General features: G+C 42.8%; 1 protein-coding gene across 1 annotated transcript; it reads right to left on the bottom strand.

The window, feature by feature from the left end:
* Positions 1 to 11,323: 11,323 nt before the first annotated feature.
* On the bottom strand, positions 11,324 to 22,180 carry LOC141001295 (protein NLRC3-like). The gene is made up of 7 exons (XM_073472325.1): positions 21,759 to 22,180; positions 19,795 to 19,933; positions 18,532 to 18,784; positions 14,996 to 16,784; positions 13,800 to 13,973; positions 12,247 to 12,420; positions 11,324 to 11,789 (listed from the first exon to the last, which is right to left on the bottom strand). The coding sequence occupies exons 1-7, from the start codon at positions 21,878 to 21,880 to the stop codon at positions 11,567 to 11,569; spliced, it is 2,874 nt and encodes a 957-aa protein (XP_073328426.1). The 5' UTR covers positions 21,881 to 22,180; the 3' UTR covers positions 11,324 to 11,566.
* Between the last annotated feature and the right edge of the window lie 670 nt (positions 22,181 to 22,850).

The raw sequence follows: 22,850 nt of genomic DNA, 5'->3' as shown, positions 1-22,850 counted from the left end.
CTTTCAAAGTTTCTATTTGTCCTCTTAGATCAGATTACAGCTTTTTAGGAGACTGACAGCTGCCACAGATAGTAAGAGGAACATGAGCCGTGAAAAGTCTGTTAGATTTAGGTAGAAAATACATTTTACATGAATTTTTAATATAAAAATACAAAATCACCAAAACAAAGCACTGCAGTGAGAGAGGGAACAGAACAAAGTCACATAAATGAGTCAGTATCAGGTGTCTTACTCTGAGTCTGATGGTCCAGGTTCATTACTGAAGAATGGAGGAGGATCTTTGGACCAGTCACTCTTCATAGACAGACAGCTGGATACTGGAGACTCTGCTCCGTCCTCCTCCTCCTTCACACAAACACTCATCTTCTGCTCTGAAGTCAGTCTGAGAGGTGAAACAGTAGCTGTGAGCTCAGGACACAAGAATCAGGAAACAAGTTTGTTCAAGAGTCGCACAAGACCGAGAGAGCAGGAAGTAACACACACTCTCTCTCCCCTTCACACACACATTATACAGTATAATAAAAGCAGCCAGAAGTCCACCTGGTCACTTTTCTTCACACCTGTGCTTGTTTTCTTGGGTTACTGGAGGTTTAAAGAGGATTATTCAGCCAATCAGGACTTTGTGTCCACAGATGAATCAAAGTGTTGAGTTCACTCCAACATTTCTTTCCTCCACAGTCCACAGGGAGAAAACTGACTCACAGTAAGTAAAGTCACAGTAAATAATCACAATGTGTTGATAACACTCACCCTGCCTCAGACTCCAGCTGCTCTCCTTCTGCTCTTCGTCTTAAAATGGAGTCTGACTGAACACTTTCACTTCCAGGGTTCCTCCCTGTTTTCATGTACCTGTCATTTGCTCCTCCCCTCTCCTTACTAGGAAGTCAGGTGAGTTTATGTCTGTGTGTGTGTGTGTGTGTGTGTGTGTGTGTGTGCGTGTGCGTGCGTGTGTGTGTGCGTGTGTGTGTCTGATAGCAGCCACACCCTCGTTATCTTGAATCTGCAGCTCTCTGAAGGAAAAACAACACACCTCAGTTAGAAATCACACTCTCAGGCTGCCAGCTGCCTCTCTGGACTTTCTGACGTCACTCATCTTACTAAAGTGACTTCTCTAGCTTATACACCAACTTTCCGTCTGTGCTAGAGTCCACTTCATATCCTCTGGTTGCTCCATGAACATCTCATAGTCTATTGGGGCGTTCTGACGTCCATCTGATGCTAAATCAGGTTTTCCTGTGCTGCTTTTTGCATTAACACTCTGACACTCGTCAGGTCAGCAGTAGGAGAAAATGTCTCATCGTAGTCCAGGCCACTTTGTGACTCTACCCTTTAGCCACACTGATAGACAACATATTTACTAATGTCACAGACAACAATGCAATAAGTGGATTACTGATCAGTGATGTCAGTGAGCAGCTACCAGTGTTTACAGTGTGTGACAGTGACGACAAGAAGGAAAAGCAGGACATTAAACTGGAGCACAGACGAGTCAGGACAGAGGAGTCAATGAACGCTTTAAAACATGAATTACTAAACCAAAACTGGGAAATATTATAGAAAGAAGAAAACCTTGACAAAGCACATGAAGAGTATTCACATTGTTGTCTGATAAAAACTGTCCAATTAAAGAAATCAATAAAAAACAGACATATTCAGACAGTCATGCAGTGGCGGCTGGTGAAAAATATTCTAGGCTGGGCTGTGTGTGCCAGAAGCTTTCGGTGACTGTCCCAATGAACCAAAAGACACCATTGTTTTAGGGATAAACAGTAATTATTTAATGGCCCTTTAGAAATCAACAGTTTGACAGATAGTGACAATGATATGAGATGTATATTAGTGAATACTCTTAATACAAAATTAAAGTTCTTGAGAGACATTTACAGGTGGATGATGATTAAAGTTCACTATACACAGAAAAACTGGTACAGGAACATAAAATGTACCAACTGAAGTGTGCAAACACTGATTTATGTGTGTGTGTGTGTGTGTGTGTGTGTGTGTGTGTGTGTGTGTGTGTGTGTGTGTGTGTGTGCCGACCTTGGTGATGTGGGATGTTGCTGCTGCATCATCAGGTTCAGCTGATGAGGTAACAGTGTAGTAGTGGACTCTCCCGTAAACGTGTTGAACCTCGCGCTGCCGCCACCTGTGGCTCCTCTCATCACGGCAGCTCCGTCACAGACCTGGGCGATTAGTTTCCCCCGTTGTCCCTGAGGAAGAGTAGTTTTCTGTCGGAGGATGCTGTATCATCGTGGCCTCGCAATGCCAGCTCACAAGCTCCACACAATTTCACACAATCAATGATCTTGGATAAAATGTGTGTGTTCATGTCCACCTCTTCATTGTGTTTTCTCACCGCAGTCCTGTGTCCTTCATCCAGCTAGCAGCTATGCTAGTCCCGCCTAGCACGGCTAGCTTGACAGCGTTGTTCATGTGAACCTTCGAGCATTCATGTTTTTTAATCGGCTCTGACAAAAGTTTTAGGTCTCTAGCTCCTGTTACAGTCCATGTAGTATCTGTCCCCGGCATTTTAAGAAGTAAACACGGGAAGCAGAATACTGCATTTGCAAAGCTACATCCAGTTAGCCGAGCCTTCCTGTCGCACCGATTCAGAGAGAGGCTCCTCTGGGACACTTTACCTTTCTCATGCGTCTGCTGTGTTAAACTCAGACCGGGCTTCTCAGGTCCAAGTTCTTTAACACGAAGTTTCCCCCTAAAGTTCTCCTTTCGAAAGGGTTCAGCAAGAGACACTTTACAGAGTCTGTGGGCAGCTGAAGCCCTGTGTGCTCTTGTTCTTGTCGACTTGACGCCGCCATCTCGATTTCAGACGCTTGTTTCTGGTTGCTAGGATACTTAACGGCAGCGTCCCAAGCTTATCGAATGTGACGACGCTAATTGGCTAAATGACCCGTTGCTATGTGTGTTTTTGTCCCAGCAACAGTCTGCCATTGGCTGAGCCGCTGCAGCGCTACATGGAGTCTAACTGGTCCAATAACGTATTTATTTACATGTAGAAAATATTCTGAGCTGATCCAATAAATATAACGGACTGTAAGAAATACATCTGAACTCTTTGATGTGTGTTTTGTAATAAATACGTGTTTTGAGTGGTCGGCTCGTTGTGACGTCACTGGCGAGTAGACGTCCCTGTTGTTCAGAGATTCAGCTGTTTTGTTTTATGATGTTTGTTTTGTTATTAGTCTGAGTGAATCTCACTTTTCTCTTGTGTTGGAGCATTTTTGTGTTGACTTCCTGTGTGTGTGTTTTCTGCCTCACGTTCAGATGGTGTAATTCCCTGGTTGACCAGCAGGTGGCGCTGTGTGGCTGCAGTGATCAGAGCTCATTCACTGTCTGTGCAGATCAGTAGATGTCTGTCTGAAGCAGCTGGAGAGGTTGGATCAATACAGTGACACTGATCACATGTGTCACTTGAACTGAGCAACACATCTTTGCTTCAGCAGAAATGAGTAATGAAGCATCAGAGAGCACAGCTGACACTTTATAGAGATGTTGGCTGTGTTTGGTTTTGAGGTTATTCTGGTGCCAGTGACGCGTCTGCTGCTGCAGAAACACGTCTCTGCTCTTAGTTGTGCTCAGCTCACACTGCTCACTCATCTCTGTCTCTGCCTCTGTTGACACAGGAAGCAGCACTGTGTCGTTTTGTAGAAGAAATTCAAACTCACAATTTTAATATTTACAATATTAATGAGGTAATAATACAAACTCAGAAATATGTATTATTTCCAAAAGTGAATAAAGAAGCTGTTCTCAGAGGAAAATAAGGTCCCAGAACACTGTATGAAGCTACAAAGGTGGCAGGGTCCGCCACATATAAACAAAGTAAAATAGTATAAACTGTTTTGTCCTTTAAGGTCAGTCTGTTTATTCAGTTATGAAAACAATTGATTGATTATTTAGTTTGTTTTGGCAGAAGAAATGGTAACACTTTATAATAACGATCATTAGTAAGTCCTTTATAAGACATTAGTTAATGATGAACAAAACATTAATAAACCTTTGTAAATGAGTAGTTAATACTAAATTAACATATCACAAATATGTTGTAAGTCATCTGCAAATGACTTGTTACCCATGAAATATTCATGAACAAATCATTAGTAAATGATTACTTAATGATTTGTTGATATATTATGAATGAGTTGTGAGCCAAAGTGATTATAAGAAATTGTTAGTGCTGTTAACATGTCACAAATATGTTGTAAGTCATCTACCCCTGATTAGTTAATTATGAAATATTCATGAACTAATCATTAGTAAATGTTTACCTAATGATTTGTTATGTAATGAAAGAGGCCTGTTCTTCATCTTTTATGACTCGTGTGTAAATGTATTACTGAATCATCTATAAGTCATTTACAAGGGCTTTTGCATCCCCCTAATCTAAAGTGTAAACACATCACATGAGAATGTGTTCATATCATTTGTAGTTCTTTCTTACCTGTCACAAATTATATATGTAAGTTATTTACAAACTTTTCAGCAGCCCTCTAATCTTAAATTTCAACTTTTCATGTACAAAGGAGTAGCATACCATTTTAACTGTTCCTCGCCGGTTACAAAAAACAATCTACAGTCAAATGATGCTTAAACGTGACAAAAGATTTATTGCAAAAATGGAGTAACAAAACCACAAAAAACTGACCTCACATCACAATAAAAGTTGGAACACAGCAGCACTGAGTGAACACTTGCTGCCTGGTGTAAGGTTCACACACACCCATGTCCAACAAACATCCTGTCCTGTCCCACCTTTTACTTTCTCTTCATTATGGGGAGAAGCTTTCCTTTTTTTTTTAAAATGCTCAACCTCTACATTACGTTTTTAATTGTTTAAAAATTAACCAAAACCTGCAAATTCTTGTACTACTCTTCTCAGACAGGCATTTAGATAGCATGTGGTATTTTATGTTTTAACTTGTGTTATATGTCTATTTCCCCGTGTGTGTTTTATCTGTTGTTTATCTGCCAACCTGTCGACAACTGGACAGAAAGAGTGCGTGTTCATGTCATCGCTGCTCTGTCTGTGTTCTCTCTATCGGGGCCTCCGCAATGAAACCCTGCAGGTGTCCGGTTCTCTGGGTCTTCTGGGCCTTTTCTCCCGTGAAGTCTGTGTCGGGCCTGTGTTTGCGCACAGAGTCTCTGCTTGTTGTCGGATTTCTTTCCACTTGGTGTCTGTGCGCTTTTCTGCGAGAGCATGAAGTCGCTACAGACTGGGCCAAAGCATCTGCCGCAACGAGGTCAACATTGGATCCGACAGGAGCTTTGTTGCTCTAAATAAATATCCGGGAAAAACCTTGTGTAGCGTCTCAAACCCCTCTGACATCATGTCCACAGCCCACTGACACTGGATCCAGCCTGTGTGCATGGCAGTGTATGTAGATGTCCTGCGGCACCTCCTGTCTGAGTTGTTCCTGCACCATTGTTACATCCTGACGTCACAGATGCTCCGTCGTAGCATTGAGCGACACAGCGATGTATATCAACATCACACTGACTGAGTGTGTGTTTGCTGCTGGCTGGCAGAGAGTCTGCATCCAACACATCTGCAGCAGTGAAATGCAAAAGCTCCTCCTGCACTTCCCCGGACTCTGGCTGCAAATACCGCACACAACAGAAACCTGCTCCTTTCCACTTGTGTCTTTACTCTCATCCACCAAAACAGGAAGCACTCGGCATCTCTCCCCTCATCACTCATCTTCTTTCTCATCAGTTCTGCCGTTACAGCAAATATCTCATGTGTTAAACAACATGAAAAACACTGTTCAAACACGACATTAAAGTATAAATATGAAGAAATCACAGACATTTGTACAGTTTTATTCACTAGTGCCAGTTGTAACTCAGTACATTTATTCAAACGCTGCTCAGAGTTCACATGAAGGTAAAATCAATCACACAGGTCCAGTTCATGTACACGACCGCACCGGACCCAACAATGACAAGTGACACATCATCCTGCACACTGAGGCGCATCGTCGTATCGTCCCACTGTGCTGATAATACTTCTGTTGTTGGACTTCAGCAGGGTCTTTAAACAGGGCTTGTATTGGAGTATTTAGTTTGCATGGAGATGTTGGCTCTATTACTCAAGTCAAAGAAGTCAGTGCTTCTTCCACCACTGCTGACTCTCAACATTTTAATGTGTTTTGGTTTCTGGATGATAAATCTGACAGAAACCAGAGTTCATTCAGTTTCTGTCCGTGTGAAATATTTAAGACGTTTACAGGCAGAAATGTAAAGTGCTGGTCTGATGTCTGTCCGTCTGTTTGCCTTGAAAGGATGAAAATGAGTGAATAGATTATAAATACATGTAATAAATATGTTGGTTTTCATGTTGTCAGAGTTTTGTAAGAAGAAAGAAGCAGAGATGAGGCCAAATCACTTTGAAATGGAAACCCAGAGGAACCAAACAACAGAGAGGGTGAAGACCAACACAGCGCTGCAGGAAATGGCCTGAAAGAGTCGGGAGGGTCTGAGACGATGACCCTTCATCATCATCACAACAGGGACCAAAGCCTTTACCACACAAAAACACACTTTAACTGGCCGGAGACGTGAAGATGTTACAGATCTTAGAAACACATCCTAGAAGATTTAATGTGGTCCAGAAATGAGCTGATGGTGAAGAACATCTTCTAGTTCACCATCAGCTCAAATCTTCCATCTGATCCTCTGAGTTAGTCCCTTAAAATACTCACAAGTGATCAGCGGCTGTAAAAACACACTGGGTCCAAAAAGTATTGTGTGAATCTAAATTATTCTGTAAATATAAATTATTCTGTATAATCAGTCCTGAGAATTCACTAATGTTCCAGTTAATTATGGAGTGATTGTAACAGGTTTCTGATTTTTATAATGATTTGAAATCTGTCAACAGCAGCTGGAACTGAGAGGATGAAATGAAAAGAAGATGGAAATATAAGAATCGCTTGATTACACTTGTTTCGTCTTTTAAATACAATGATATATTTATTTGGATGGTGACAGTCGAGAGAGAAAGAGGAGCCCACATGCTGCACAGGGTCAAGGCAGGAACCGAACCAGCAGCAGTTCCCTGGACCGCCGTCCCATTCCTGCCAGTACCACCATCACTCCCACCTCCATGTGCAGAACATGTGCGGTCCAGTTTATAGTACAAGGTGCAATATATTGTCATGTGTTGATTTTGAAGTAATCCCAATGTAATTAGATTACTTTGCTGTAATCCAGTTGGTCGTGTCACTGTAGAAGATCACGGTCATGTAATGTGCACTGAGTAATTGACTGCATTTGTTATTTGTGTGTGTGATATTTTGAAGCGTCTCAGCACTGAGAGACACTTCGAGCTTCAAGTCAAATATATAATGTGTTTACAGAAAGTCTGACCTGTGCTTTGAGTTTGTCCCACCTTAGTCTTCATGACTCACTGTGGCAGCTGTTTAATCAACATTACAGGTTTGTAACAACAGGAAACACTAAGTGATATTTAAGCTGATGACTGGTTGTAGTTTTTGTGTTTGTAGCAGTTGTAGTAGAAATACTTAAATGTGAATGTTTGGCATCTGTAACAGGTGTCAGGTATCAAACCAAAACTCTGCTGTCGACACTATGAAGTAAAACAGCCTCCTTATTGGTTCAGATAACCGTTTTTGGCGCCACCCTCAGGCCAAACTGAACAACTGCAGTCATAAACAAGGGGCTCAAATCACTCAGAGGAGTAAAATGTGAAATACTTTGAAGAAGACCAACATCAGAAACTTGAGCTGAACAGCAGCAAAAAGGAAGAGGCAGTAAATGTGGCTAATGGTCTTTGAGTTTGGTTTATTAAAGGGGCAGTCTGTGCACTGCTCACACACACTGAGGGACACTTTAATCACACATCAGGTCTTAACGAATGAATTATTCGAGCTGGAAATCTTTACTGATGTACATTGTACGACGTGACAACGGTCAGTGGAAACCAGAAGCATCAACTCATCGAGGGCTGGATCCAAAATCAAAGTCAAACATTCAAATCACAGTCTGACCCAACTTGAGTGAGTTTCATCACAGCAACTCGTAGTGTGACTCCGTAGTGTGTATGGACCCCACAAGCCTGTACGGTGCTGGGCTGTGAGCACTGGTCCCTCTAGAGGACGTCGGGCCCTCATGGAGTCAGGAACCTGCACACCAGGAGCTGCTGGAGGTCATTTTGTGGGGCTCTGGCAGTGCTCCTCAGGTTCCTCCTCCAACAGAGGAGCAGCTACCGGTCCTGCTGCTGTTACATATTTTTACATGTGTGTATATACTGTACACTATTCAACCAGTTATCAGGCTGATTATCTGATCCAACATTCAACAGAATCAGTGTTTTATTCATCTGACTGCAGATAAAATAAATATATTTAAAATGCTCCTTCAGCTCTGATGGTATAAAGTCAGTAGAAAGTAGCAGGAAATGGAAATACTCAAGTACAAGTACCTCAGAAGTAACAGTCCTGCATTCAGAAAGTTACTTCAGTAAAAGTACAAACAGAAAAACCATCAGGAGTAAATGTTCTCATACAGGATGGTAACTTTCACAGTATTATGATTATAATTATGATGTTATGAGAACTTAAAGTACTTTTAATTCATGAAGCCTGTTTTTCTGATGGTACGTCCATAAAGTCTGACTCTGAATGCAGGACTTTGACTTTTAATTGAATATGTTTACATTATATTTCTTCTTTTACTTTAAAGGATTTGAATAATTCCTCCACAGTCGAGTTAATGTAGGAAAAACTTAACATCACCACTAAATTCACTTCCTTGTCTTTTAGTTGTGGATATCTCAGGAACATGAACAAATACATTTTCTACATAGAAAGATCTTTTTAGAGGGACAAATAAACATTGTAACTGTGGTGTGATGCTTTATAAGTGAAAGAAAAACACTTTATTTATTGATCAGTTTTACACTGAAACATTGTACAAACTTCCAAACACATGATGCTGATATTCAGCCGACAGACGCTGGATGAGGCTGATAAACAGCTTCATCACATCAGTGCAGATTAAAACATCTGGACCAAAGAAAGTCATTATTGCTGTTGTGTCTGAGCGTGTAAGACAAAGACACTGTGAGTTCAAGTTGTCACTTTCAATAACCGCGTGTCTTTTTCAGCTAAAATCTTGTCTGGGGCACCAAAGTGGTCAGAACCGGCACCGTCAGTGAGACTTAGTGTCCCAGTTTGAGAAAAGGTGAGGACCCAAACACAGAAACACAAGGGAGGCAGGAGGATAAGGAACAAAAGCAAGCGTCATTAAACCAAAGCTGAACAATCCAAAAACCAGAGAAACCCAAAAACCAAGAAGAGGAAATTCCAAAAATACAAATTAGAAACTAAGAAAAAGCAAAAGTACAACTCAGGAAAAACAGGAGGAATAAAGCAGAAAAATAACAGCGGGAACAAAAAGCAGGAAACACACCACGGGGAGAAACGGGGAGACGCTGGAGGAAACAGGCTCAGGTGAAACACGGGAGGAAACGGACCATCTGACAAAGACCAGAGGAGCACAAAGACTACACACACACACTAACGAGGGGAGGAGCTGCAGGTGGAGGGAGGCGGGGAAAGGACAGGTGAGGGGAAGGAACGGAAAAACACCTGAAGGAGGGAAACCAGAACACTGGAGAACGGGCCGAAGACAACACAAGAGCAGAAAACACCTATAAAACACACATAATGACACAGAAACCACAGGACCGAGACACTTGGTATAAGAAAGGCAGGAAAAAAGAACAATACACAGAAATATGATCCAGCAGTGATGAGAAAGATCCTTAAAGGGCAGACTTCAGCACTCTGACATCAACCTCCAAGATTCAGGATGAAGTGAAGATGAACAACAGTTGTGTCATTCAACAGTGAGCAGGTGAGACACAAAGAGAAACAGAGAGCCACAGACTTTACACTCGTTCACACTAGTTTAACCTGTGCACACTTTAAATGACTGTAGATTTACACAACGGATCAACAATATTGGATTTTGGCCTTTTAGGCGACGCTGATATATGCACATATTTTCCCACCTGACTGCAGAGAACATCAAGTCTCTGTTAACGAGTAATTAACTCATTATTGTGTCTGCTCCTGACGTGACGGCTGCTTGGCAGATGCAGCAGAGCAGTCCAGAGACACTGATGACACTCTGTCACATCCAGAGGAAACAGGGACGATGCTGGACTGGACAGTGGAGCTGATCTCAGAGCAGTTCACACTGCAGCACTGACATCATCTCCACGTGTTGTGATTGGTCCGTCAGTCGCTGCTGGATGAAGCTCTCCTCTCCGCCCAGTCAGAGCCTCTCCACCCACCAGCTGATGGTGCTGCTTCAACCTCTCTGGATCATCAGGACACAGCTGATCCTCTCAACACCTCCACCTTTCTCACCACTCACTCTGACAGAGATCACAACGATTCCCAGCTGATGAGAGAAGCAGAGAGACAGCAGAAGTGATACATGAGTGTCTACAGAGACTCCCTCCATCAGCTGTCAGTCAGTGATATAAAGACCAGCAGGACTTCAGTCCTGTTCAGACCACAAGTGGAGCGGCTGTGTAGCGTAGCCAGCTTCCTTTCAGCTCATGTTAACGTGTTGGAGTGAAGCTCACAGACCTGCAGACACATCAAGTGTGTTTACTCTGCAGGTTTCACTCAAGCACACAGTGAAATAAACTGCTCAGAGTCCCTGAACGCATCATCACTGCAGAAACACTCTGATGATGATTCACTGCTGTTAAAAACCAGAGTCTCAGTCACACCTGAACATTTCATCTGCTTTAAATATTACAAACATGTAAATATGGAGTCTGTTGTAAAAACATCTGGATAAAACTAAAGACAGACGGACAGATAAATATTTGATGTTAAAGCTCCTACATGTTCACACAGAGACTGAACAGTCAACACCAGCTGTGGTTACTGGACTTCAGCAGAGGTTCTGGTCTGTGAGGAGACCACATGGTTACTAAATGTAACCGTGGTTCTCTGAAATAAGAGTCAGTGATGTGCAGGCTTCAGTCAGAGCGATCTGTACGGTGGCCCTGAAGGTCAAAACACAACCACACTTCAGATTATGGAAAAGGTGGGACGGCGTTCTTGTTTGTTATTGGACAGAACCAGAGTCTCTGGTGACAGTTTGATGTTTTGTGGGATGTTGTTGTGTTTTGACCTTCAGGGCCACCGTAGACCTGAGAGCTGTGACAAAGATGGACTGATCAGTTGTTCAGTGTTGAAATGAGAGAACAGAGATTTGATGCTACAACAGTTTGATGGATGAGGACCGCTGTCTCTACACATCCTGTGATGCTGTCAGCTGTGATCCAGCTTTACTTCCTGTACACATGAACACAACAACAACAGTCGTCTTCACTTCAACTCAAACACACGATCACAACAAGCTTCTGGCTCCTCTGATTGGCTGACTGTTCCCCCTCTATCTCTTTCTGTCCAATCCTGAAGCCTGTCACCGTTCTCCTCTCACAGCTTCACTGAGGAAAGCAGGAAATGCTGGATCTTTACTCTGATACTGACTGTGTTTATTACAATACTGCTGAAACCAGCATGGACTGACTCCAACTCTCTACTGACCTCAGAGTCTCCAGTCGACAGTTTGGACTCTCCACAAGTTCAGACAGCAGCTTCACTCCTGAATCCTGCAGCTCGTTGTCTCTCAGGTCCAGCTCTCTCAGATGGGAGGGGTTGGACTTCAGAGCTGAGGCCAGAGAAGCACAGCTGATCTCTGACAACCAGCAGCTCCTCAATCTGAATAAAGAATAAATGATGAAACTTCACAATTTAAATATTCAGTCAGTATAAACGTCACAAAGCTTCATTAAAATGTTGTAAAAAGACGATTCTGAATATATTTGTTATTGTCTGATAGTTAAAATAGAGATTATTTAACTTTTCATTGTAGTACGTATTTTTCTCATCACTTTAAAAAAACATTTAAAAAACATGATTTGTAATCTGAGATGAAAATCAATAGTTGAGGATGTTCAGAGTGAATTATTCATGTTGTTATATGAAGGTTTTAAAGGTGCAGCTCAACATTGCTCTGCCACAGTCAATGGACTAAACCACAGAAGAAGAAAACAGACTTCAGCATTAAGATACTCAGTGTGGATCAGTATAATATCAGCTGATGTCTGCAGTTTAGTGTCAACACAACTTTCACATCATATTAATCTGAGCACAGAAGTAAAAAATGGTGTCTGACTCCAGAGTCTCCAGTCGACAGTTTGGACTCTCCAGTCCAGCACAGAGAAGCTTCACTCCTGAATCCTGCAGGTAGTTGAGACTCAGGTCCAGTTCTCTCAGATGGGAGGGGTTGGACTTCAGAGCTGAGGCCAGAGAAGCACAGCTGATCTCTGACAAACTGCAGCCCCTCAATCTGAATAAAGAATAAATGATGTCAGTTTAAAAGACTTTAATGTTCCTGCTTGAAATCATTCAGTGTTTAATAATCTGTTCAGAGCTGAAGAAGGTTCAGGATGTAGACGTTTAGAAAATGAAGCTCCAAACACCTGAACCCAACAGGATGCAGGTTCAACACTGTCAAACACACAAAGTGAAACAGAGCTCTCATTAATATTAATGACAACGTGCTGCTGCTTCAATAAAGACGCAGTGATGTCACCTCTTAAACTCTGCAGCTCCACCAGAGGCTCCATCTGTACAAACTCATGTTGTGCAGCCAAATAAAAACCCACAGAAACTGATGGAACATTTGATTCTGCTATTTAAAGCTCCTGTTATTAAGATAGTTGAACTTTCAGTCTCGTTCCAACTCGTCAAATACTGACGCTTTGGGATTGTAGGTCGGGTCGGCCGCCGTCCCAAAGCGTCAGTATTTGACGGGTCGGGAACGAGACTCAAAGATCAACTCTCTCAGCAACAGGAGCTTTAAGATAAAAGTCATCCTGAGCTGAAGTGTTTCAGTCAGTACAGACGTCACATATCATCAGAAAGGTTTGGAACAAACACACATGTTTGTTGTTGTCTGACAGAAGAAAACACAACGTTTGTGTTTTTACTTTCAGAAGCAAGAAGGAAAAGTGCAAATCAATGATGAAGAGGTTGATGGAGAATAAAACAGTGCTGAATGTTTGATGTTATATTAGATATGTTTTAAATATGAAGCAGAACAAGATGCTCAGTGTGAATCAGGACAGAATCTATGTGGTCAAATCCCCTTCAGAGCTGATGACATGAAAACTAAGATTTAAACAGTTTGAATAATGTTTTCAAAGTATTAACCGGTTTAAAGTAAATATTCAAATGGATTTAAACATGTGAGAACAACACTTTTATTATTATATATTTAATAATTATTATATATTATTATAAATCATTGGGACATAGTTGTCATGTGATTTATTTTAACTGCACTTAACTACAGTAAGAATACATGAAGAAGGTACGTAATAATCCTTTAACATTGAAATAAAGAGACACTGTTATCCAATGAAGAGCACATAAATACATGAGAGGTGTCTTCTGTCCAACGTGACTTAAACATCATCCAACATCCTTTTTTCAAACATTCAATGTGTGTGTGTGTGTGTGTGTGTGTGTGTGTGTGTGTGTGTGTGTGTGTGTGTGTGATATAAATATATAATCTGCAGTCAAACTGTTCAGACTGTCAAACTTTAAACTGAGTTGTTGTGATTTGAGCTCAGACAAACCCAGAAAACAAGTGAACTGAAGGAAATGTAAAACTTCTGTTCTGATTTAAATGTTATAGATCTACACAGAAACACATGAACTGACCTCAGAACCTCCAGTCGACAGTTTGGACTCTCCAGTCCAGCACAGAGAAGCTTCACTCCTGAATCCTGCAGGTAGATGGCACTCAGGTCCAGTTCTGTCAGATGGGAGGGGTTGGACTTCAGAGCTGAGGCCACGACTTCACAGTGACTCTTTGAGAGTGCACAGTTAAAAAATCTGTGATTACAGATAAAAGAACATTAAAACAATAAAATGTGAGACTTTATTGTGAAAACAGATTCATACATGTTGCATCACAAAGCACAGGGGGTCAGTTGGTCGGCCTGAGCTGGTCAGTCATTGATCACAAGGTTTGTAGTTTGAAACTTGAGCTCCTTCTGCCCACGAGGCCCCAGACTTTCCCTGCCTGAGGAGATCAGAGGGGCTGAATCGCTGCCCCGTTTTATATCAGCCCCCAAAACACACTTGAATAAAGCTGCTTTTAACCCTGATGTGGATGTTTTTATCTTCATGTTTGATTTTGGTTTGTCTGATTCATTCTGTGGTCTTTATATTTATATTTGTAATTGTCGGGTAAAACTTGCTTTTTCTTGTGACTCTTTCGTTGTGTTGCTGTTTAATGTGTGTACAGCACTTTGTCACTGCTTTTAAAAGTCTTATATCAAGAAAATAAATCAATAAATGAACCTCCTGAGTGTCCTTGAGCAACATGAACCAAACTGATGTTCAGGACAAAGTGTCCAAATGACTGTAATGTAAACGTGTCAGATTTGAGTTGATTTATATTCATGAAGCTTCATGTAAATTCACTGTAGGTTGTAACTGCACTCGTATGTGTTTACCTCAGTTATGTGTTTGTGTGGATTTTGTTCTTTGATGCATTTTATTCTGTCGCTCCGTCTGCTTTTCACCTCCCATTAAATTAATTCAGCCTCTTCTACTGCATCAATAGTATAATTAGTGCTAAAGATTGAGTTATTATCATTTGATGGGTGATCATTTGTCTCAGGTGGAGTTCACCTGGCTGAAGGAAATGTTTTGGAAAGTAGACGACTACATGTCATTTCATCTCTGAGCTTGGTGATGATCATTGATTCAATCAGCAGGTTTCATACTTGTTGAGGAAAACATGTATCGTGTTGAGGTTTTATATAATGCATGTGTGTAAAGTGTTTGTCTTTAATACTGAAGGCTTCAGCTTTACCAGGATTTTTAATGTTCATCACATCTGGACTTACCGAGCCTTTCTACAGTTCCTCACAGCTGGAATCAGTCTCTGTTTTCCTGCCCGTGATGTTTTGTATTTCCTTGTGTCCAACTCATCCAGAACCTCCTCTGACATCTGCAGCATGTAGGCCAGAGCTGAGCAGTCAAACACAGAGAGTTTCTTCTCTGATCTGTTCTCTGACTTCAGGAACTCTTGGATCTCCTGATGGACTGAGTGGTCGTTCATCTCCATCAGACAGTGGAAGATGTTGATGCTTCTGTCAGGAGAGATCTTATCACTGTTCATCTTCTTCAGGTTGTTGATGGCTGTCTGGATGATTTCTGGCCTGTTGTCTGTCTGACCCAGCAGGCCTGCTAAGAGACTCTGGTTGGACGTCAGAGAGAGTCCATGAAGGAAGCGAACAAACAGGTCCAGGTGGCCATTCTTACTTTTGAGGGATTTCTCCATGGCTCTCTTCAGGAAGTCATCCAGGGTTGAGGGACTCTGTCCTCCCAGGAAGTCCTTCAGGACCTCTGTGTTCCTGTTGGTGTAACAGTGGAACATGTAGACTGCAGCCAGAAACTCCTGAACGCTCAGATGAACAAAGCAGTAGACTGTTTTCTGGAAGATCACACTCTCTCTTCTGAAGATCTCTGTACAAACTCCTGAGTACACCGAGGCCTCTGTGACATTAAGACCACACCGCTCCAGGTCTTCTTGGTAGAACATGATGTTTCCTGTCTCCAGATGTTCAAACGCCAGCCTCCCCAGCTTCAGAAGAACTTCCCTGTCAGCCTCCGTCAGCTCCTGTGGACTCGTCTCACGTCCCTCATCGTACTTCTGCTTCTTCCTCTTTGTCTGGACCAGCAGGAAGTGTGAGTACATGTCAGTCAGGGTCTTGGGCAGCTCTCCTCTCTGGCCTGTAGTCAACATGTGGTCCAGAACTGTAGCAGTGATCCAGCAGAAGACTGGGATCAGACACATGATGTGGAGGCTCCTGGAGGTCTTGATGTGTGAGATGACTCTGCTGGACAGATCTTCATCACTGAACCTCCTCCTGAAGTACTCCTCCTTCTGGGCGTCAGTGAAGCCTCGTACTTCTGTTACCCTGTCAACACGTGAAGGAGGGATCTGATTGGCTGCTGCAGGTCGGGAAGTTATCCAGACGAGAGCCGAGGGAAGCAGCTTCCCCTCGATGAGGTTTGTCAGCAGCGCGCTGACTGATGACTCCTGTGTGACATCAGACATGACCTCATGGTTCTTGAAATCCAGTGACAGTCTGCTTTCATCCAGGCCGTCAAAGATGAACAGAAGTTTACAGACAGCGAGCTCCTCTGCTGTCACCTTCTGTAATGTTGGATGGAAAACATGGAGCAGCCTGAGAAGACTGTACTGCTCATTTCTGATCAGGTTCAGCTCCCTGAACGACAGCACAACCAGCAGACTGACATCTTGGTTTTCGGAGCCCTCTGCCCAGTCCAGAGTGAACTTCAGCACTGAGAAGGTTTTTCCAACTCCAGCGACGCCGTTGGTCAGAACCACTCTGATGGGTCTCTGTTGGTCAGGTGAGGCTTTAAAGATGTCGCAGCACCTGATTGGAGTTTCACTGAAGGTCTCCTTCTTGGAAACTGTCTCCAGCTGCCTCACCTCATGTTGGGTATTAACCTCTTCACTCTGTCCCTCTGTGATGTAGAGCTCAGTGTAGATCTTGTTGAGGAGGGTTCCACTTCCTGTTTCATCACTTCCTTCAGTCACACGTTCACATCTCCTCCTCAGACTGATCTTATGTTCATGGAAAACCTCCTGCAGACCAGCATTCACTGAAAAAAAGAGACAAAAGTGGGAGACAAAAAATACAACGTGACAATCAGCAGTCAATGGTCTTTTCATTACACATTAAAAACATCAGTATAAGAACATGTTTGTTGTTTTCCTTGTCTTTCTCTCCACCTTAACGTCGTGGAGAGGTTTGTGTGTCCCTGTGATCCTCGGAGCTCTGTTGTCGGGGGCATTAGCCCCTGGCAGGGTCTCGCAAAGCTAATTAGCCCCAGAGGAGGAGCCGGACTGAGAGTGATTCAAAGAGCCTTTATGAATCAGCCACAAAGGTGCTGCAGCACCTGAACCAGGAAAGAGACATCAGGGCACCTTTCTGGAGCTCAACCTGGGAGTGGAGGTCGCTGGTGAATATCTGGTGTCTGGCCTTTGACTACATGGAGACGCCACCCTGTGGGCTGACTACCAGCAGGGACGGGCATTGGGGTCGGGTGTGTGCCAGTTTCATGCAAAAGAAGGCAGGTGTGCTGATTCCTGGCATCCCAGACTGGTCCTCAGGACAGGGAGTGTCTCCTCATGGGGGAAGGAACAGGTGCTGGTGCCGGAGGTGGGGCGGTACCAACTAGATTTAGTTGGGCTCACCTCTATGCACAGCACTGTTTCTTGAACTCAACTCCTTTGCTTGAGGGACAACATCTCAGGTTGGCCCCTGTAAATGACCACCACCTGCACCTCAGCCCGTCCACTACACTCTGCTGCTGCTGACTGCTTGTTATTCCCTCACTACAAGGGAGGACCAGCTACTGCTCAACTAGATCCAGACTGTCTGATGTCCTGGATCCACAATAGTGACACAAACTCCCAGTGACATCAGAACAGAAGAAACTCGACACAACTTCAGACTGAAAACTCTCCCGTTCAGACTGAAAACTCTCCTGTTCAGACTGAAAACTCTCCCGTTCAGACTGAAAACTCTCCTGTTAGACTGAAAACTCTCCCGTTCAGACTGAAAACTCTCCTGTTCAGACTGAAAACTCTCCCGTTCAGACTGAAAACTCTCCCGTTCAGACTGAAAACTCTCCCGTTCAGACTGAAAACTCTCCTGTTCAGACTGAAAACTCTCCTGTTCAGACTGAAAACTCTCCTGTTAGACTGAAACTCTCCTGTTCAGACTGAAACTCTCCTGTTCAGACTGAAACTCTCCTGTTCAGACTGAAACTCTCCTGTTCAGACGGCACCTTGGTCCATAAAAACAATCTCTCTCTTGATCTCTTATTGCTTCTAGTTGTAGCTCTTGAACCATTTCAGCATAATTGATGAATGTGATCTACTCATGTTGTATCCACATGGTTCAGTCAGTTATTTTCAGTCTCTTTGGATAAAAACGTCAGCTAAATGAACGTATTGTAATGAAGCAGGTTACATTTTAAGCTGTTTAATGTGCTGACACTGAGCAGCTAATTAGCATCTGCTGCAGCCTGAAAATAGATGTTAGCAGTGCACTTTTCCTCACTGGATGTTTGTTCGGTGGCTTGTTCAACAAGTGGATCTGCAGGACGAGGTGTGTGTTTGTAAGTTAGAGGAGGAGGAGATGTTAGCAGGAAAGCTAATGTGGACTGTTGTTTAAAGTGCTGTTTTGTCTCAAGCTGCTGTCTGACACTTCTCCATCTCCATCTCTGCATACAGAGAACAAGCAGCTCTCTGATTGGTTAATGTGAGACATAACAAATGTATTAAAACAACAAGTAGTGTGTTCAGACATGAAGACATCAGCAGACAGATATATAGTCTTACTTTCTCCACACTGGGGACAGGAGGAGTGTCCTGGTGAAGCAGACTGGTCCCAGTATGATGTGATGCACTGTCTGCAGAACCAGTGTCCACAGCTGGTAGAGACTGGATCCTTCAGGACGTCCTGACAGGAAACACAGCAGGACGGCTGCTCCTCCACAGAAACATGCCTCCTCTTCTTCTCTCTGTGAAGACATTTCTTTAGGACTGAAACCATTTGTTGATTGTTTCTAAATATATCAAGATTTGGTCGACACTGTTGAAGCTCAGATCAGCTGACAGAGGACAGTAAAACTGTCTTTACTTTTCTGATGAATTCAGCTTCAGTCTGGAATAAAAATGTCTGCTTGTGTTATTTCAACTCTTCTGTTTAGTCAGTTTGAACCTGGAGTTAAAAGTGTTCTCAATAACTGTGGTCGACCACGATGACGTGACTTTAACTGTGACCTGACTTTAACTATGACATGACTTTAACTATGAGATTACTTTTTAAAAAAAGTCTAATTACAAATTCATAGAGGGAGAAAACTCCTCCTGTCCATAAATAAGAAGTTTAACCATTTCTATTTGTCCTCTTTGATCAGATTACAGCTTTTTACGTGACTGACAGCACTAAGAGGACGATGGGACGAATGATCTCTCTGTCATGAGTCCCAAAAGGTTTGTTAAAGTTAGTTAGCAAATACATTGTTGTTGAAATATACAAACACAACATGAACAAAACACGTTAGTGAGAGAGGGAACAGAACAAAGTCACATAAATGAGTTAGTATCAGGTGTCTTACTCTGAGTCTGATGGTCCAGGTTCATTACTGCAGTTTAGAGGACGATCTTTGGACCGGTCACTCTTCATAGACAGACAGCTGGATACTGGAGACTCTGCTCTCTGTCTGTTGGACTGAACTCTGCAAACACCAACATGTTTGTATTGATATCTCATGAATCTTTGAGAAATTCTCTGATGACAAAGTCATTTAAGAAGCTCTAAACACACAAACTATTGCTACTGTTGATGAAAAGGAGCTTTCAAAGTTTCTGTTTGTCCTCTTAGATCAGATTACAGCTTTTTAGGAGACTGACAGCTGCCACAGATAGTAAGAGGAACATGAGCCGTGAAAAGTCTGTTAGATTTAGGTAGAAAATACATTTTACATGAATTTTGAATATAAAAATACAAAATCAACAAAACAAAGCACGGCAGTGAGAGAGGGAACAGAACAAAGTCACATAAATGAGTTAGTATCAGGTGTCTTACTCTGAGTCTGATGGTCCAGGTTCATTACTGAAGAATGGAGGAGGATCTTTGGACCAGTCACTCTTCATAGACAGACAGCTGGATCCTGGAGACTCTGCTCTGTCCTCCTCCTCCTTCACACAAACACTCATCTTCTGCTCTGAAGTCAGTCTGAGAGGTGAAACAGTAGCTGTGAGCTCAGGACACAAGAATCAGGAAACAAGTTTATTCAAGAGTCGCACAAGACCGAGAGAGCAGGCAGTAACACACACTCTCTCTCCCCTTCACACACACATTGTACAGTATAATAAAAGCAGCCAGAAGTCCACCTGGTCACTTTTCTTCACACCTGTGCTTGTTTTCTTGGGTTACTGTAGGTTTAAAGAGGATTATTCAGCCAATCAGGACTTTGTATCCACAGATGAATCAAAGTGTTGAGTTGACTCCAACATTTCTTTCCTCCACAGTCCACAGGGAGAAAACTGACTCACAGTAAGTAAAGTCACAGTAAATAATCACAATGTGTTGTTAACACTCACCCTGCCTCAGACTCCAGCTGCTCTCCTTCTGCTCTTCGTCTGAAAATGGAGTCTGACTGAACACTTTCACTTCCAGGGTTCCTCCCTGTGTGTGTGTGTGTGTGTGTGTGTGTGTGTGTGTGTGTGTGTGTGTGTGTGTGTGTGTGTATGTGTGTATGTGTTATGACATACTTGGCTCCTCCCTGTGTGTGTGTGTGTGTGTGTGTGTGTGTGTGTGTGTGTATGTGTGTATGTGTTATGACATACTTGGCTCCTCCCTGTTCTCATGTTCTTCTTCTAATTTTATGACTTTAAAGGTGCATACCGCCACCTATTGTCCCGGAGTATGTAGCCTGGAGATGATGAAAACTGAGCCTTTCAGATATCTGAGCAGATGTTTTACAGAAGTCCACTGCTCTTCTGTTGGCTCAGAAAAATACTGCGACAGTTTGCTGACAACAAAACTCAGCTGGGGTCTTGTACATGTAGTTGGACAGATCAGGCTGCCAGCTGCCTCTCTGGACTTTCTGACGTCACTCATCTTTTCTGCATCATCAGTGTAGTTCAGTTTCTGTTCACAAGGTGTCGCTCTAGGTTCACAGTTTTGCATGTTAAACCTTTCAAGTACTTTTTCAACACATTTCTTTATTGACATTGTTACACATCCATCACTCAGCTCAAAGTCAATGCCAAGAAAACGTCTCAGTTTTCCTCAATCTTTCATTTTGAATCTTGCTGTGAGCGTCTCCTTCACAACTTTTAGTGCATCTTCATCACTGGCAGCAATGATTACATCATCAACCCATATCATTATGATCACCTTCTCATTTCCTGTTTCCCTTGTGTAAACACAATGATCAGCAGGGTTTTCTACTAAATGCTTCTCACTTAGATAATCATGTAGCGTCTTGTTCCAGTCTGTGCCGGACTGTTTCAGCCCATAAAGTGACTTCTAATATAATTCTAATATTATAGAAAGAAGAAAACCTTGACAAAGCACATGAAGAGTATTCACATTGTTGTCTGATAAAAACTGTCCAATAAAAGAAATCAATAAAAAACAGACATATTCAGACAGTCATGCAGTGGCGGCTGGTGAAAAATATTCTAGGCTGGGCTGTGTGTGCCAGAAGCTTTCGGTGACTGTCCCAATGACCCAAAAGACACCATTGTTTTAGGGATAAACAGTAATTATTTAATGGCCCTTTAGAAATCAACCGTTTGACAGATAATGACAATGATATGAGATGTATATTAGTGAACACTCTTAATACAAAATTAAAGTTCTTGAGTGACATTTACAGGTGGATGATGATTAAAGTTCACTATACACAGAAAAACTGGTACAGGAACATAAAATGTACCAACTGAAGTGTGCAAACACTGATTTATGTGTGTGTGTGTGTGTGTGTGTGTGTGTGTGTGTGTGTGTGTGTGTGTGTGTGTGTGTGTGTGTGTGTGTGTGTGTGTGTGCAGACCTTGGTGATGTGGGATGTTGCTGCTGCATCATCAGGTTCAGCTGATGAGGTAACAGTGTAGTAGTGGACTCTCCCGTAAACGTGTTGAACCTCGCGCTGCCGCCACCTGTGGCTCCTCTCATCACGGCAGCTCCGTCACAGACCTGGGCGATTAGTTTCCCCCGTTGTCCCTCAGGAAGAGTAGTTTTCTGTCGGAGGATGCTGTCTCATCGTGGCCTCGCAATGCCAGCTCACAAGCTCCACACAATTTCACACAATCAATGATCTTGGATAAAATGTGTGTGTTCATGTCCACCTCTTCATTGTGTTTTCTCACCGCAGTCCTGTGTCCTTCATCCAGCTAGCAGCTATGCTAGTCCCGCCTAGCACGGCTAGCTTGACAGCGTTGTTCATGTGAACCTTCGAGCATTCATGTTTTTTAATCGGCTCTGACAAAAGTTGTAGGTCTCTAACTCCTGTTACAGTCCATGTAGTATCTGTCCCCGGCATTTTAAAAAGTAAACACGGGAAGCAGAATACTGCATTTGCAAAGCTACATCCAGTTAGCCGAGCCTTCCTGTCGCACCGATTCAGAGAGAGGCTCCTCTGGGACACTTTACCTTTCTCATGCGTCTGCTGTGTTAAACTCAGACCGGGCTTCTCAGGTCCAAGTTCTTTAACACGAAGTTTCCCCCTAAAGTTCTCCTTTCGAAAGGGTTCAGCAAGAGACACTTTACAGAGTCTGTGGGCAGCTGAAGCCCTGTGTGCTCTTGTTCTTGTCGACTTGACGCCGCCATCTCGATTTCAGACGCTTGTTTCTGGTTGCTAGGATACTTAACGGCAGCGTCCCAAGCTTATCGAATGTGACGACGCTAATTGGCTAAATGACCCGTTGCTATGTGTGTTTTTGTCCCAGCAACAGTCTGCCATTGGCTGAGCCGCTGCAGCGCTACATGGAGTCTAACTGGTCCAATAACGTATTTATTTACATGTAGAAAATATTCTGAGCTGATCCAATAAATATAACGGACTGTAAGAAATACATCTGAACTCTTTGATGTTTGTTTTGTAATAAATACATGTTTTGAGCGGTCGGCTCCTTGTGACGTCACT

This window comes from Pagrus major, chromosome 1 (genome assembly GCF_040436345.1).
Source record: "Pagrus major chromosome 1, Pma_NU_1.0".
Classification (NCBI taxonomy): Eukaryota; Metazoa; Chordata; class Actinopteri; order Spariformes; family Sparidae; genus Pagrus; species Pagrus major.
This window is presented reverse-complemented; position numbering and strand designations above follow the sequence as displayed.

What these genes read in the sequence shown, in the direction of transcription:
- LOC141001295 (XM_073472325.1), bottom strand. Translation starts at nt 21,880, where the DNA reads ATGAGAGGAGCCACAGGTGGCGGCAGCGCGAGGTTCAACACGTTTACG. An exon ending in CTGTCCCCAGTGTGGAGAAA is followed by an intron (nt 16,785 to 18,531) that starts GTAAGACTATAT and finishes TCTTTTTTTCAG; the next exon opens with TGAATGCTGGTCTGCAGGAG. An exon ending in TGTCGACTGGAGACTCTGGA is followed by an intron (nt 11,790 to 12,246) that starts GTCAGACACCAT and finishes TTCTTTATTCAG; the next exon opens with ATTGAGGAGCTGCTGGTTGT.